Raw genomic sequence first — 17,675 nt, 5'->3', positions numbered from 1 at the left:
CGCTGCTGCTCTATTCCCGTGTTCTAATGCGTGACTGATCGTCTTAAGTTTAAACTCTGCGTCGTAGGCGTGTCTCTTAATAGGAGCCATTTTGGGGTCTTTACATAAACAAACAAATGGAAATAAAACGGCACGCCTCGCGCAGTCATATATCCCAGCATGCACGGGCGCTTCTTCTTCTTCTACGGGAGCGGCTGCTTACCGTAGAAGAAGAACTTCTTCTTCTACGGGGGAAAATGAAGACGGGGGCAAATGAAGTCGGCGGCTGCTTACTGTAGTTGCGATTGATTGATTGATTGAAACTTTTACCTGTTGAAGGCTAAATATTGGTCCATATATAAGGCGCACCGGATTATAGGGCGCACTGTCAGCTTTTGACAAAATTAGAGGTTTTTAGGTGCGCCTTATAGTGCGAAAAATACGGTACTAATACATATGTATATATGTATATGTACGTATGTATGTATGTATGTGTGTGTGTATATACAGTACCGGTATATGTATATATATGAACTCTCACACTATTAACTAGATCCACTCGACATCCATTGCACCGGTCGCCCAGGGGGTGGGTGCTTGTGCAGCCCTTTGAGACACTTGTGATTAAGGGCTATATAAATACACTTTGATTGATTGCTTTAAATTATATGTATATGTATGTATGTATATATGGGTTTGTATATACCGGTATATGTGTGTGTACAGTATATGTGTGTGTGTGTGTGTGTGTGTGTGTGTATATATATATATATATATATATATATATATATATGTATAATATGTATATATACAGTATATATATATATATATATATATATATATATATATATATATATATATATATATATATATATGTGTTACACTTAAGCGAGTTAGGTCACCTGCTCTTCATCAGTAACACTGGCGTACATTTGTGATAGAGGTCTTTTCCAGGATGGTGCTTCCGCTTACCGTGTGATCATTGGTTTTCTTGACAGCCGCCCTTATCTATGGTGACCGCATCATCACAAAACCAAACCACAAAGGCATTCACAGCGTGCGTGCGTGTGCTCGTGTGTGTGAATGCAACAACAACATAATATTAAAGAAACAAGTTGTAGAGTTAAACTGATAGCCAATGATTATTTTGTGGATGGTGTACATGAGTCTGAATGCAATATACATTACAGTTTGTATTTGGTGTCTGCAGATTCATGTATGTTTTGTATTTCCTATTCAAGGTACAACACTGTTCAAGCGCATGTGCTTTGTCACTTTTTTTAATGTGTCTTATTGCAAACCGCATCATGTGAAGTCAATTGTGTATTTATTCCTCTCTCGTTTTGGATTATCTGTCATCTCATTTTGTGATAATGTTTGTCTTTTCCATTCTGCATGTGTTCTCCTGGATGAGTTGTTTTTGTGTGTGGATGAGAGAGAACATGTTTGAATGTCTTTTGAAATCCTAATACTTGATTTGTGGCGTGTTGCCTGATTGTGTTGTCGGCCAGCTAATATACATCTGTGTTATGAGTCCCCCACCTAATAACTCTCATTGTTCTGCTGTTTATGACTTGACTGAATGTCCGTGCCTAACAAGCCTTCCTATCTGTTTCTTCAACTCTACGACACTTCTGACTTCCAATCAACTTTTCCAACATTCATTTCATATGCCCTCCGCCTCATTCTACCACATGTATGCTACACCAACATGGCTTCATCTCTCTCGTGCTCATCTCTGTCTCCTCTCAGAGGGAACCGCGAGAGTTCCAGCCGGGCGTCCAGCAGTCGTCAGAGCAGTACGGACAGCGACATGAAATGCTTGGAGCCACGTCCATGGAGCAGCACCGACTCTGATAGCTCCAACCGCACCCTGCGGCCCCCTGTCACAAAGGCCAGCAGCTTCTCTGGTATCTCCATCCTCACTCGAGGGGACAGTCTTGGCAGCAACAAAGGCTCGCAGGGAAGCTGCAAAGGCTCTCGATCTGGTAAGGGCAAAGGGACATAGTTTAAACGCGGAGAAACATTTATTTTGGTGGTAACACTTGTTACGTAATGTTTTTACGTTCTTTAACTCCTTGTACATCATTAATTTTAGTTGTAATTGTCAAAGACACATTCAAGCTACTTCCATACTTTGTACTTGCCTGGATAATTATTTTGTTTCACTTATGTTCCTGCTCTCAACATTAATTACTACAATTTTTAACAACATTTTGATTTTGGAACGAGACTAAAATACGACACATATTGCCATAATGTCCAAAGTAATAGATGCTATGTTTATATATCTATCATAAAATTATGTCACAAATGTTAGCAACACTAGCAGAGCTATGTGAGCAACATTGCTATGAGAACATTTTAACAGCAATGTCATTCCAGGTTATCATATTTATTGAAATACAAACAAAAGCTCAAAACGGATATTTAGTGTTCAAGCAGTACTTAAAAAAAGCAAAACATGCAAAATTTGAAAATATGAAATATTTTACAGTAAGCCGACCTTAAGTACATACCGTATTTTTCAGACTATAAGTCGCTCCGGAGTATACGTCGCTCCGGAGTATACATCGCACCGGCCGAAAAATGCACAATAAAGAAGGAAAAAAACATATACGTCGCACTGAAGTATAAGTCGCATTTTTGGGGGAAATTTATTTGATAAAATCGAACACCAAGAATAGACATTTAAAAGGCAATTTAAAATAAATAAAGAATAGTGAACAACAGGCTGAATAAGTGTACGTTATATGACGCATAAATAACCAACTGAGAACGTGCCTGGTATGTTAACGCAACACATCATGGCAAGAGTTATTCAAATAACTATAACATATAGAACATGCTGGATGTGTTGCAAAGTCTACTTTTTTCCCGAAGCGGTCCTCTGTGAAGTGACGGATGTATACGCAGGGCAGGTTCACCTAGCTAAGGGCGGGAGGATTTGGTTTTGTGACGTTATGAAAACGTTTAACTTCAAATCCGCACCCATTCACATAAAAGTAGAGCAAACAAGTGAGTGTATTGAAATAAATGACACAATAGCTGAAATGTGCGGGTGTACTTTTCTACTTCACTAGGCCTGCACCTAGTCAGTCCTGATGTGTGTCCCCCACCTGTAGCCTCCCAGTCCAGCCGTAGCTTGCTACCCTGCGCAACCCAGCAGCCGCCGCAACCCCAGGCTCAGACTGCCCTGCTGCCCACCCCGCAACAACACCCCATGGGCAACCACATCATTACTCAGGTAAGAGTCAATTACAAAAAGTGACATGTTTTGTCTTTATAGATTGTCAGTCCAACAGTATACATGTGGGAGTGTGTTTAATTAGGTGCTGATTCTGGTTATACAGTATGTCTTGTAAATAACTTTTAAACTCTCAGGATAAAGGATTGAATGCAGACATGATTACTAAAAATTATTTCCATTACAATCCATCTGATCATTAACATTTCCTCTGTGATCTGAACTACCTTTTCTCCACTGTATTCATCTTACTTTATTTCCTGCATCTGACACCCTCCCTCTCTCTGTGTCTTCTCTTCCTTCCGTCCTCGCTCTCCTCCTTTCTGGTGCTGTATGTGTCTAAAGCCGGTAGCATCTCTGCAGCCCTCTCAGCCTGTCTCCTACTCCAGCCCCTCCTGCCCCCAGGTTCTCCTGCCAGTTTCTCCTCCTCAGCAGTACACAATGGTACTGACACAGAGTTTATGGCGTCATTACTTTTCACTGACAGAAGTTGCAATTAACCAATTCTGCATTCATCTTGACCGTAATTATTCTTCCTTGCTCATAGTTGCATAGAAACAGTGTCATGTACAATGTACTGTACATTTAGTTCATTACCGTAAATGCTCTAATCATCGCTCGGTCGTTTGCAGTGTGGTATATTGGTACATTGCAAAACACCACAGCACTACTGCAACATTGTAGAGTGGCACCTCAGTTTTCACTATTAATCTGTTTCAAAATGATTGTTAAAAGAGAACTGCATTGTTTGGGTAATTTTTGGGGAAGACAAGCACTCACACGTTTTTCTCTTTTTCAACGCATTCTAACTTGTAAATAAACGCCAGCAAAAGTCAGCTAACAATGGAGCCAACCCCTAGCTTAGCGTTTAGCACGGCTTCTTGTCTCCCTATTCTCTCTCTCGCTCTGTGTGTTGCATGCTTAGCTGTTCTTAAACCTGAAGTGATAGTGGCACTTGCAAGACAAAGTGTAGTTTATTTGCCGCTGTGGAGGTAAGGGTTAAAACTTAAAAGTATGGACATACATTACCCGCGCCAGCGTGCCACCTGTAGGTCCACAGTAAAACGACGCTTGGACCTTCTTTTTTTTTGTCGACTAATTGGGGCAGCACTAGTACAGAGCAGGTTGAACTAAGCATTTATGTGTTAGTGTGGGCTTTTGGATTAGATTGTACTGGTAATACTTTCCCCGCCAATTCGATCCAATACATTTGGCTGGATTGGATTGGCCCATCCCTAATTATAAAGCTAATGAGTTCATATACAGGGTTTGTACGGGTGCTTAAAAACCTTGAAAATGCTTGGATTTTAATGTTTTCAAGATTTTAAAAATGCTAGAATTTTGGGTGAAATGCTTTGAAATGTTCATCATGTTTCTCGGCAGTCTGACTCAATAGGCTAATTATAAAATGGAAAGTAATAAAATAAGTTTCCTTAAAAAAAGAAAGCCACACGCTTGATCTGTTAGCTTTGCACGAGCCCTTATATTAGGTTGTTGTCATGCCAGAGCCGTATATACGTCGCCCCCAAGAGGACAGTGGTGCATCGGTCCATCATGCCGGGAGGTTTTCGTTTTAATGAACATGATGTATGCATGAATTATGATACAATCAAACCAGTAATCAATAATAATTTGTTATTTCTTGTAAGGAATGATGTACCGGTATACATGAATGATGACAATACAAACAAACAATGCTTGCAAACACCAATGACATTGAATAGTCTACAGAAACACTGCTTCATTTTTAGTTAATGATAACTGCTGGTTCCATGTTAGGTTTAGGTTTTAGCAGATTTTCCGTATTTTTCCTACAGACAGCATTTGGTGACCTCAAACAACAAGGCTATGGATTGATTCACATTGGTTTTCGCCTTTTGAAGGGTACTGGAAAAACTGGAAAATTAATTTTGAAAGTCCTTAAAAAGTGCTTGAATTTGATCATGGAAAAGGTGTATGAAGCCTGTATATAGTAGAGCAAGTGTAACATGCACAAGATTCACATTGACAGCTGAGTAGGACAACCAACATGCATGCATAGGTCAATAAAGCTGCTACAGTAGTTGATGACCACTTTTGATACTTAACTAAGCTTTAATGGAAGTGAATAGAAAAAGTACACCCAGAGCCACAACTGGTAATGTCAATGTGTTTTAACAAAACAGAGACTTTGTCTGTAATATGCTTTTGTAGGCCACACACGTGGAGAATTTGCATTTAATTTGAGGCGCTTAGAGCATTTACGGTGTATCAAAAGAAAATGTACTTTCGTTAGTTTTGTAAATTTGTTGAAATATTTATGTATGGCCTAATCCCATTGCATCAAGTAGTTACATGGTGCAGTAATACTCATCCATTACCCCACAGGGGGAAGAACTGGCGCCCCAGTTCACCCAGATGACGCTGAGCCGTCAGGGCTCCAGTGAGAACCCCGAGCCTTCCCCCTTGTATCAGGCTCCTCCGACTGTCCTGTCCCAGCACCCCCCTCCTCAAACCAGTTATATAATGGCGACCACCGGCCAGCCCATGCCTCCGCCGTCTGGCTACCAGCCGGTCACCGGACATCCCCATCCTCCACCCCCACCGCCACCTCCATCTCAGACCGTCATGCAGGCCCCGCCTCCTCAGAGCTACATGCAGCCGCCTCCGCCCCAGCAGGTAAGTCATGTCTCATTGAAATATCAGTTGCATACGATACATTCCTGTTGAATGCTATGGAACGCCATAGTCAACTGAAAGTTTAACTGGGAAATGTGCAACATTTAGTCTTCTTTGTCATAATGTTGTGTGTCACTTTTGCAAAAAATGCCAACAATACTCCCATTTACATCTCATGACCTGAATTCGACCAAGTATTAGCAATATTGTTATTAAAAGCGCTAACATTAAGGCACTATTTTAAGCGAAATCGTGATCACAGAAAGCTCACTCGTTTATGCTGCTATATTCGCATATTGAGCCGGTGAGCTGTTGCGTCGCCTCCGAGTTGGTAAAAGGTAATTATCATGTCTCTAACCTGTACAGTAGGTTGTTGCCAGAAACTGAGAAGTTGGTCAACTTTGACATATAATTATGACATTTATATTGTTATATATTAAGTCATGGCATAACCACAGAGTGCTAACTAGTTTATTCTGCTATATTGTGCCGGTGAACTGCTGCATCACTTCTGAGCTGGTGAAAGTTAATTCTAGATTATAAATCACGCCTCTCACCTGGATAGTAGAAGGTTGTGGCCATAAACTGAGAAATTGGTTAACTTTGACATTCAACTTAGACCTTGAGATTTTTTTTCTTTTTCTTTATTACACGCGGGAGGATTATAATGAATTGTTCATCTAAACGGGAAGATATAAACATCCCATTAGTCTGCACCCCAGTGAGAGCAGACATTGTACAGGAAGTTATTGCTTTATTATGTATATATTTTGTATTTCTTATTTAGCATTTAGCAATACTGCTACATGTTGCTTAGTGTTTCACTAAAGCTGCATTTGTGTTACACACAGCTTCTAAAACTTGTAGTTTATCCTTTTTATATTCAGGCTTAAAAATCATTTAACTTTTTTCTTTTCATTATTTATTTTTTAATTATATATATATATATATATATATATATATATATATATATATATATGTATGTGTATATATATATATATATATATGTATGTATATATATATATGTATGTATTTATGTATGTATGTATGTGAGTGTAGTGACATGTATGTATGTACATTATGTAGAACAGCGCTGGGTAGAAAAGCGCTATACCGTATTTTTCGGACTATAAGTCGCACTGGAGTATAAGTCACATTTTTTGGGGAAATTTATTTGTTAAAACCCAACACCAAGAATAGACATTTGAAAGGCAATTTAAAATAAATAAACAATCGTGAACAACAGGCTGAATAAGTGTACGTTATATGACGCATAAATAACCAACTGAGAACGTGCCTGGTATGTTAACGTAACATATTACGGTAAGAGTCATTCAAATAACTATAACATATAGAACATGCTATACGTTTACCAAACAATCTGTCACTCCTAATCGCTAAATCCCATGAAATCTTATACGTCTAGTCTCTTACGTGAATGAGATAAATAATATTACCGTATTTTTTGGAGTACCGCATTTTTCAGAGTATAAGTGGCACCGGAGTATAAGTCGCACCTGCCGAAAATGCATAATAAAAAAGGAAAAAAACATATATAAGTCGCACTGGAGCCCGGCCAAACTATGAAAAAAACTGCGACTTATAATCCGAAAAATACGGTATAAATTGCTCCGGAGTATAAGTCGCACCGGCCGAAAATGCATAATAAAGAAGGAAAAAACATATATAAGTCGCACTGGAGTATAAGTCGCATTTTTTGGGGAAATTTATTTGATAAAACCCAACACCAAGAATAGACATTTGAAAGGCAATTTAAAATAAATAAAGAAAAGTAAACAACAGGCTGAATAAGTGTACGTTATGACGCATAAATAACCAACTGAGAACGTGCCTGGTATGTTAACGTAACATATTATGGTAAGAGTCATTCAAATAACTATAATATATAGAACATGCTATACGTTTACCAAACAATCTGTCACTCCTAATCGCTAAATCCCATGAAATCTTATACGTCTAGTCTCTTACGTGAATGAGCTAAATCATTTTATTTGATATTTTACGGTAATGTGTTAATAATTTCACACACAAGTCGCTCCTGAGTATAAGTCGCACCCCCGGCCAAACTATGAAAAAAATTGCGACTTATAGTCCGAAAAATACGGTATATATAAGTAACATTTACATAAATATGTATGCGTAAATGTATGTATATGTACACATGTGTGTATGTATGTACGTATGTGTGTTTGTGTATGTATGTACGTATGTGTGTTTGTATATGTATGCATGGTACGGTATACATGCATGTGCATATTAATTTTTTCTTTTTTTATGTATTTATACTTTTCTTTTTCTTTTTCTCATCAACAATGTGATTTGCCTGAGTAACTGCACAGGACAAAAAAAAAAAGAATAATTCAGTGTTGAAAAATGTGCTGCTTAAAAATGCAAGACTCATTGCCGGTAAATTAAGACCGAAGCAATTGATCCTGTCTCAGAAACAGCCAATGAGGTGTCAAGTTCGAAGTCACCTGACAGGGGTCTTGCAAAACAGCTTTAAAAAGGCAGTTAACTGGGCTACTTGGGCATAATACAACACAATGTGGCCCGCTGGATATTTACAAACTATAGAAATTATTCCAATGGTTAGAATCTGAACTTTTGAGTGACGTACGAAGCTTCATGCAGACAAGGCACACGCATAGTGGGCGGGGCTTGTTTACAGAGCAAAAAAGCAGACGGGGGCTGAATTCTACAGCAAAGTTCTGCAGATGTGGATGTTTTTTACCCTTCGCGTTTGTTGCATCATTGTTGCTCTTGCTCGATTATAAAAGATGTCGATCAAGGAGGTGGTGTGCAGGAGCGCAACGGATATTCTCAATATGCAGTGTTTTATTGTTCATAGCTTATATTGTAAATACCACATTCTATATTTTTATGTTCTTTCTGATTTTCATACAATTCAGTAAAATAACTCAAGTTCATTCTATTTTTGAGATGGTCTGTTCAGTTTTTTACTGAAATACACCTCCAAAGACATGCACCTGGGGATAGGTTGATTGGCAACACTAAATGGTCCCTAGTGTGTGAATGTGTGTGTGAATATTGTCTGTCTATCTGTGTTGGCCCTGCGATGAGGTGGCGACTTGTCCATGGTGTACCCCGCCTTCCGCCCGGTAGCTGAGCTAGGCTCCAGCGACCCCTAAGGGAAAAAGCGGTAGAAAATGGATGGATGGATGTACATGAACATACAGCATATGGGATTTACAATATTAACTATAAACAATATGAATATTTAAAATATTTGAACGTTGCTCCTCTAGTGCAGACCACTTCCTTGATGGACATATTTTCTAAACAAGCAAGAGCAACAAAGATGCTTGACAAACACGGCGGAAAATAAAGGCAAAAGGATAAAAAAAAATATCCACTTATTTGATGTAATATCACTGTTCTTATGGTCACCGTAGTGTGTTGTTCATCTATTAATGACCAAACTCGTGATCAACAAGCTTACTCTCATTTTCTCCCTTCATGAATGCATCCAACCATGTCTTCTTCATTACATTTACCTGAACATCATTATCCAGCACCATCTACTGGTCACATTGTGTATCACAGTCCGTTTTGATTGATTGATTGAGACTTTTATTAGTAGGTTGCACAGTGAAGTACATATTCCGTACAATTGACCACTATATGGTAACACCCGAATACGTTTTTCAACTTGTTTAAGTCGGGGTCCACTTAAATTGATTCATGATACAGATATATATATACTATCAGATATATACTATCATCATAATACAGTCATCACACAAGATAATCACATTGAATTATTTACATTATTTACAATCCGGGGTGTGGAGGGGGGCGGGGGGGGGGTTAGGTTCGGTTGTTATCATCAGTTATCAACAATTGAGAACAGAGAAAGCTGCATATCATGACACCGAGAAAACGCATGTCACTCAAAAGCGCAGATTTTAACCATTGGAATCATTTCTACAGTATAGAAAATATCCAGCGGGCCGCATTGAGGTGTTTATTATGTTGTATTATGCCAAGGTAGCCCAGTTAACTGCCTCTTTATGCTGTTTTGCAAGACCTGTGTCACGTGACTTCAAACTTCACACCTCATTGGCTGCTTCTGAGACAGGATCGATTTACCGGAAGTGAGTCTTGCTTTTTGAAGCAGCTAATTTTTCAACACTGATTTTTTTCAGCATTGAATTTTTATACATTGCATTTTTATACACAACATTTTTTAACACTGATTTTTTTTTTTTATATACTGAATTTTAAAACACTGAACTCGAATTGAGCCTAATAAATATTGCTACTTTTAGCCTTGCTGTATTAAACAGAAGTGGCTCAACTTTTGCTATGTTTTATTTTTTTTTCCTGGAAAGTATTTTTTATATCCTGTTGGCACACAAATAATTGTGTACATACATAAATAAAATGAAAGCTTACTATTTTAGCTATACAGATTAAGCCTACGCCATCATGTAACCAAGTTACCGTATTTTTCGGAGTATAAGTCGCACCGGAGTATAAGTCGCACCTGCCGAAAATGCATAATAAAGAAGGAAAAAAACATACCGTATTTTCCGCACTATAAGCCGCCCCTTCAATGAATGGCATATTTCAAAACTTTGTTCACCTATAAGCCGCCCCGGGTTATAAGCCGCGCCTACGCTGCGCTAAAGGGAATGTCAAAAAAACAGTCAGATATGTCAGTCAAACTTTAATAATATATTACAAACCAGCGTTCTAACAACTCTGTTCACCCCCAAAATGTAATGTGCAAATGTGCAATCACAAAAATAGTAACACTCAAATTAGTGCAGAGCAATAGCAACATCAATAACTCAACGTTGCTCGAACGTTAATGTCACACAACACACAAAATAAACATTTAAAGCCCACTTTCTGAAGTTATTCCTCATCCATAAATCCGTCGAATTCTTCTTCAGTGTCTGAATTAAAAAGTTGGGCGAAAACGGCATCCAAAATGGCCGGCTCCGTCTCGTCGAAGTCATCAGTCAGTTTTGCTGTTGTTGTCCAGCAGCTCGTGAATCCTACCTTCCGGAAAGCTCGGACCACAGTTGAGACCGATATATCCGCCCAGGCATTTACAATCCACTGGCAGATGTTGGCATATGTCGTCCGGCGCTGTCTCCCTGTCTTAGTGGCGCAGGTCATCTTGTTGCTTCCTCTACCTACGCACCATTGATTCATTTATGTTCAATTCTCTCGCTGCTGCTCTATTTCCGTATTCTACTGCGTGACTTATTGCCTTGAGTTTGAATTCTGCGTTGTACGCGTGTCTCTTAATAGGAGCCATTTTGTGGTCTTTACAGATGTAAACACACAAATGAAATGACAAGTAATATCCGCGCGCTTCTTCTTCTACAGGGGCGGGTGCTTACCTTGATGGTTGCTTACAGTAGAAGAAGAAGCGCTTCCTCTTCTATGGGGGCGGGTGCTTACCTTGGCGGTTGCTTACCGTAGAAGAAGAAGCGCTTCCTCTTCTACGGGGAAAAAAAGATGGTGGCTGTTTACCGTAGTTGCGAGACCTAAACTTTATGAAAATCAATATTAATATTAATCCATATATAAGGCGCACCGGGTTATAAGCCGCACTGTCAGCTTTTGAGAAAATTTGTGGTTTTTAGGTGCGGCTTATAGTGCGGAAAATACGGTATATAATTCGCACTGGAGCCCGGCCAAACTATGAAAAAAAAACTGCGACTTATAGTCCGAAAAATACGGTACTTGCTGTTTTGTACATAAATTGTTCATGAAACCTTTTGTTTGAATGTTTCAGATCCAAGTTTCATACTACCCCCCTGGTCAGTATCCCAGTTCAGGCCAGCAGTACCGTGTGGCCCAGCCCATGTCCCACCAGGTGTCTTACCCTGCCCAGCGCACACAGCCCATGCCTCAACCCGCACAGCAGTCAGGTCGGTACATTATTCCAATGCTCTATGTAAATGTTATTACTGTCAATGTTGCCGTTAACTCACTGTTTGTGTCTTTTTATGCATAGAAATCAGAAAGGACACGTAATTCCGGATTTTTTAATATATTTTTTACCACCTGGTTTGCTTGCTTTTTATTTATTTTATCGATTATCGCTTTCCGCCAGTGTTTTGTTTTGTTTATATTTGCCGGGTCAAATTTCCGTCCCCGTTTATTGCGTTTTTATTGGTCGTAAATTTTGATTCGCCGAAAGTTTTTATCAATCACAAATACTGCCTCAGTTTGCACTCGGACAACTTTACCGCCAGGGGCTGTCAAAATAAAGACTTGATGGTAAACACTAAGGTGAATGTAAAGTAAACCTTTTTAACTTCATCCTGTGCCATGTTTCCAGTAAATGACTTGTTTAAGTCTTTGTGAGTCCATGGAAACTTCAATTTTATCTCCCGCTGGATCAACATCGTTCGAGGATGGAGACAGGCTAGCTTCAAGCTAACCAGCACCCGACCAGACTCCTCCACCCCAAAAACATACTTTGCAGGTCAACAAACGGGGCAAATATGTGCCTTTTGAAGTGTTAATGTGTGAGGAGTGTTCAAAAAGAGTCTCTTGGAGAAGTGGCTGACAAGTTAGCAAGTGTCGCTCGCATCACTGACATCATCACCGTCATTGTTTACTAAAGCAGAGATGCTGACTGTGCGTTATGATACACATTCTTGTTTTTTATCCATAGACTAATCAGATTTAATTTTGTATCATCTATAGCAGGGGTGTCAAAAGTGTGGCCATTTGCGGCCCCCAGCTAATGTTTTAAAGGCACATTCTAAAAATACTTTTAAAATAAACAAAAACATAACAAAAGTGGAATAAAAAAGCTTACAGGTGAAATATAATTTAGAAAAAGTTGCAATGTTGACTAATAAAACAAAGCTTTTTTTCTTTAACTGTCATTGCTCAAAACATATTGAAAATCAATGTTTTTATGAATTATTGAAGCTCTGATTACTTCACATGAAATATTCCACTTTGAAAAATATTTTTTGTGAAAGATTTTGCATATTTTGTGTGTTTGCCATAAAAAAACAGTTTTCTTTGACAAAATGGGGCAGAAAACAAACACACAAAAAAACAACATAAAAAACAAAACAAAACGTAGAATTGAGGAATAGATCTGAAGTTGATGTAGACTCTAGAGATTCAAGCGTTAAATAGATAATGCATGTATGCCCTGGCACATAATTTCATGACCCAAGCAAAAAACTTTTTACACTTTTATACTGAAATAAATACATCTACAACTTATTAAATACAAATATAGAAAAAACTTCCAGCAGCGGTAAAGTTTAGATCGATGAAGGAAAGAAAGTGAATGAATGTTTATAACTGAATACATTTACATATGCATACAAATGTGTTTTCTTTTGTATTTTTTTTTATTGAATTAACGTTTATGACAACCTTTTTCCATAACACAATATAGAATGTGATCTATAACAGGAGAATGCATACATTTATCATTTGTTTTCAAAATGCTTACAAAAAAGTGGGACCCCATTTTTATGACTTGATGGGGTCCCTGGGACCCTATTTTGAAAATTCCTAGCGCCAACACTGACTGTGGGTTTTTTCATTAACTGGAATGGCGAGAATGACCAATGGAGTTATTTTCCCTTTCATGTAGGTTGCTTGTGTGTTGATAGACTATTGACAAACCCGTTGAACTCTAGTTCTTAGTGAAGGTTGGCCAGTTCCACATGGCTTTTGGTCAGCTCGACCTTTATCTACGGTTTTTGACGGGCAAATAAGTAAAGCAGGAAACTACAATGATTCTAAACATCTAAGTAATCTTGCAACTGGACCATGAGGGCTTTGTAGCATCATTGTGTCCCCCATCCTAGTTCTCAATTTGTTGTCTGTCAACAGGTCTCCAGACCATGATGCCCAGTCAGCAGCCGAGTTACCAGGGCATCATGGGGGTGCAGCAGCCCCAAAACCCTGCTCTGCTCAATACCCAGAGAGCTGGCATGGGAGGGCAAATGCAAAGTATCGTGGTTCAGTATCCACAGATGCCATCCTATCAGGTACCAAGTTAACCTAGTACGCAGGTGTCCAACTCAAGGCCCAGGGACCAGATTTAAAGTGGTTTTGTGGCCATGTTAAGAGAACATTTTTCTTCCTTTTGGCAGAATATGAACGCCTTAGAAATCACTAGCTTTGACCTTGGTTCTGCTTGAAGAGGATGACACAATGTGTTTCCTTATCTATGCACTCCCACACACATATTATTAGTGATGGTGTCATGAGGTGCAGCCTGTAAAGAGAGTGAAGGAGGAGAATGTATGTCACATACGTCAAGTTCGCTCTCAGTTTCCATTCCTGGCAGGGCAAAGTTACTTCTTGACTGTTACGACATTTAGATAGCTTGGTGCTCTCTCTCTCACTGCTGGTATTTCAATTGTTTGTACTTATTCCTGTGTTGTAGAATACATTGTTAAACTTTAGTTCTAGTCACCTCTAATCATTAGACAGTGTAAAATTAAATAATCTGGGATGACTCAACCCTCCTAATAGCCACGTCATTCTTTAAGGCCCGCTACATCATTTAAATTGGCCTGTGAAAGTCTGGAAATAATAAAATATTTTCTGGCTAAATGTAGTTGTTCTTTCAATTTTGACCTGAAAAATGTGTGGTCTGCAATTGCATACTATATGTTCTACACCAGGGGTGTCAAATTCATTTTAGCTCAGGGGCCGCATGGAGGAAAATCTGTGCCGGATTATTAAAGTCATGGCATTAAAAAAAAAAAAAGAAGCCAATACTACAATACAAATATATTAAAAAATACCGGCAACGGTAAAGTTTAGATCCATGAAGGAAAGAAGAAAGTGAATGAATGTTTATAACTGAATACATTTACATATGCATAACAATTTGTTTTCTTTTGTATTATTTTTTTTAATGAATTAACGTTTATGACAACCTTTTTCCAAAACACAATATAGAATGTGAGATATAACAGGGGAATGCATACATTTATAATTTTTCAAAACGCTTACAAAAAAGTGGGACCCCAAAAATGTACTGTGGGACTTCATCTTTATGACTTGATGGGGTCCCTGGGACCCCATTTTGAAATTTCCTAGCGCCAACACTGATGGAGTATTGGTGCGTGCAAAACAGCAGCAGGTGACTGTGGCCTGCAGGACGCTTCTAATACTAATCAAATATCATCCCGGGAGCTATAGATCATTCATTCGCGGGCCGCATCTGGTCACCATGACTTACAATTTCAAAGCAAGTTATTCATCAGTCTGTTAGTAAAACTTGTAAGAATCAAAATCAGTTGCCTATGCACATTTTGTAACAATGCTGTCATATAGATTCACTTTTACAATCAGACTTTGTTAAGACTTTTCATAATTGCGAAAAAACGAGTTTGACATTGCTGGTCTAATCCGAAGTACGCTTCTTCTTCAGGTGCCAGTTGCGAATGAGAATCAGCAGGTGGTGCAGCAGCAGTACCAGCAGCAGGTCATGGTGCCAGTGAGCCAGTCAGTCCAGGGCCCTATGCCTGTTTACTACAGTGTTATTACGCCCACACAGCAAAATAGCACAAGGTATGTAATAATTGGCACCCTCGGCTATATATTTATAGAGTCAAGGGACAGGGTTGTTTTTTATGTGACAGTACCGCCTGCTGGACAAAAAGCTAATTGTGTTTGTACTTCAATGTCCAGCCCTTAATGATAGAAATTAATCTGCAATAACCATAAAGTTGAGTCATTAAGCTATCTTGCCACTTTTGTTTATTTCTAAAATGCTTCAAGTATGTTATGTTGTCAACTGCTTAATTTATGTTTGTGTTTGTTGTATAATGATGTCCACTGGACATACATGTAGGTTGTATGAACGCATGTTTATCATTTATTTCCTTTTTTTTTTTTGCAGCCCATCTGTAGGTTACCTGCAGCCCCCCAACTCTGAACAGTATCAGATCACACCATCGCCTTCCCCATGCAACCCTCAACAGTTAACGCAACAATATTCAGGTAAAATCTTGACAGGAAAACAGTAATCTGTTGGGAGCAAAACCACAATGTTTCTGCCCATTGTCTTTTAGCTCTTCTGCAAATACCAACCTGTAAAATCAATAGTTTTAAACCTGACGCAAGCATCACTAACATTGCAGTTGCAAAAAAAAACAAAAAAAAACGTGAGGTTAACTCGGGGAAAGTTTAGACAAGCACACATAGGATGCAATGTTTGCAAGTAGATAAAGAATACAGAATTAGGGATTACCTAAAAAAACACCAATGACCTATGCACAGTCTTGGCCATCTGTGAATGACCTAATGCTTTTAACCTCTGCTCTGGTTATACAGTGTATACACTAGGGCTTCACACAAAATCAATTAACAGCTGAATCGCGGGAAACATTATAAATACATTTTAATAAGGAGCAATTTTAAAAACTGTTTTTATGCAATATTCATGCATCCAAAAGCAGCTTCTCTAACCCACGGGTGTCAAACTCTGGCCCGCGGGCCAAATTTGGCCCGCCGTGTAATTTCACTTGGCCCTTGAGGCGATATCAAATTAACACTAAAGCTGGCCCGCCGATTATATCTTGCCGCGGTGACACCGCATTCACCGCTAATTCTCATACTTGCCAACCCTTCCAGGACACCTCCCAACTTCAGTGCCCCTCCCGAAAATCGTCACGTCTGCTTTTCAGCCAGTCCAACGAGTGCTGGCCCAGTCACATAAAATGTGCGGCTTCTGCACGCACACACAATCGAATGCAACGCATACTTCATCAACAGCAATACAGGTTACACTGAGAGTGGCCGAAAAAAAACCTTTAACACTGTTAGAAATATACGTCACACTGTGAACCCACACCAAACAAGAATGACAAACACATTTCGAGAGAACATCCGCACCGTAACACAACATAAACACAACAGAACAAATACCCAGAACCTTTTGCAGCACTAACTCTTCCGGGACACTACAAGGTGTGTGTGTGTGGGGGGAGGGGTTTGGTGGTAGCGGGGGTGTATTTTGTAGCGTCTCGGAAGAGTTAGTCTTGCCATTAGGGAGAATAGCATTATTTGTATTACATCATTTCTGACCAGTTAAGTTAAATTGGACAATTCCTGATCATTTTTCACAGCACACGAATATGCCATGACCCAGTGGTTGGGAATGTGGTCTAATCAAGGGATTGATCACAACTGGAATTATTACAATAGTTTGTGTTTTGTTGTCTCTTAGCAACACACCTAAACAGCCTTGTGGACATCATTAATGCTCATGTTTAAAATTAGAATCCTTGGAATGGCTGCAATGTCATTCAAATATGAGACAACTGTGCATCTATCTGTCATCAGGAGTTCCTCCTCCTGGTCCTGGAGTCATGGTCATGCAGCTTAGTGTCCCTAATGGATCGCAGCCTTCCCAGAACCCTCCGCTAGTCCAGTGGAACCCATGCAAATACTACAGCATAGAGCAGAGACCCGGAAAGCCTGGGGATCTCTACAAACCTGACAATACTTCACAGGTAAACCAGAACTTACTCAAACAGCACCGTGGTTTCACTATAAGAGCATATAACTTCAGGTACATCTTCTATCTTCTTCTTGTCTCCAGGCTAGCACCCAGCTGACAAGTCCTCTGCCCTCGCCGACCCAGTCTCCTACCCCGTCTCCCTCTGGCAGCGTCAACAGTGTCTGTCCAGGCCTTGGACCATTACCCCTCATTCCCCAATTCCCACGGCCGGGTGGGACAGCTCAAGGTGTGACTTGAAACTACTTTATTACAAACGCAAGGCACCAGCTA

At 39.4% G+C, this 17,675-nt stretch overlaps 1 protein-coding gene across 15 annotated transcripts in view; it reads left to right on the top strand.

Annotated features, from left to right (window-relative positions):
* The window catches only part of r3hdm2 (R3H domain containing 2), a 138,384-nt gene that overhangs the window by 108,072 nt on the left and 12,637 nt on the right, over positions 1-17,675 (top strand). For 9 of the 15 annotated variants that reach the window (XM_061937740.1, XM_061937738.1, XM_061937741.1 and 6 more), the window contains 10 exons: positions 1,732-1,967; positions 3,063-3,226; positions 3,572-3,670; positions 5,594-5,884; positions 11,679-11,814; positions 13,757-13,914; positions 15,312-15,451; positions 15,783-15,883; positions 17,228-17,397; positions 17,487-17,631. In XM_061937740.1, the coding sequence (XP_061793724.1) occupies positions 1,732-1,967; positions 3,063-3,226; positions 3,572-3,670; positions 5,594-5,884; positions 11,679-11,814; positions 13,757-13,914; positions 15,312-15,451; positions 15,783-15,883; positions 17,228-17,397; positions 17,487-17,631 (1,640 nt within the window). The remainder of the gene's footprint in view (positions 1-1,731; positions 1,968-3,062; positions 3,227-3,571; positions 3,671-5,593; positions 5,885-11,678; positions 11,815-13,756; positions 13,915-15,311; positions 15,452-15,782; positions 15,884-17,227; positions 17,398-17,486; positions 17,632-17,675) is intronic. The other 6 variants (XM_061937747.1, XM_061937748.1, XM_061937751.1 and 3 more) reach the window with 3 other exon arrangements.

Source organism: Nerophis lumbriciformis, linkage group LG03 (genome assembly GCF_033978685.3).
Source record: "Nerophis lumbriciformis linkage group LG03, RoL_Nlum_v2.1, whole genome shotgun sequence".
NCBI lineage: Eukaryota > Metazoa > Chordata > Actinopteri > Syngnathiformes > Syngnathidae > Nerophis > Nerophis lumbriciformis.
Note: the sequence above shows the minus strand (reverse complement) of the source record. Positions and strands in the feature narration are given on the sequence as shown.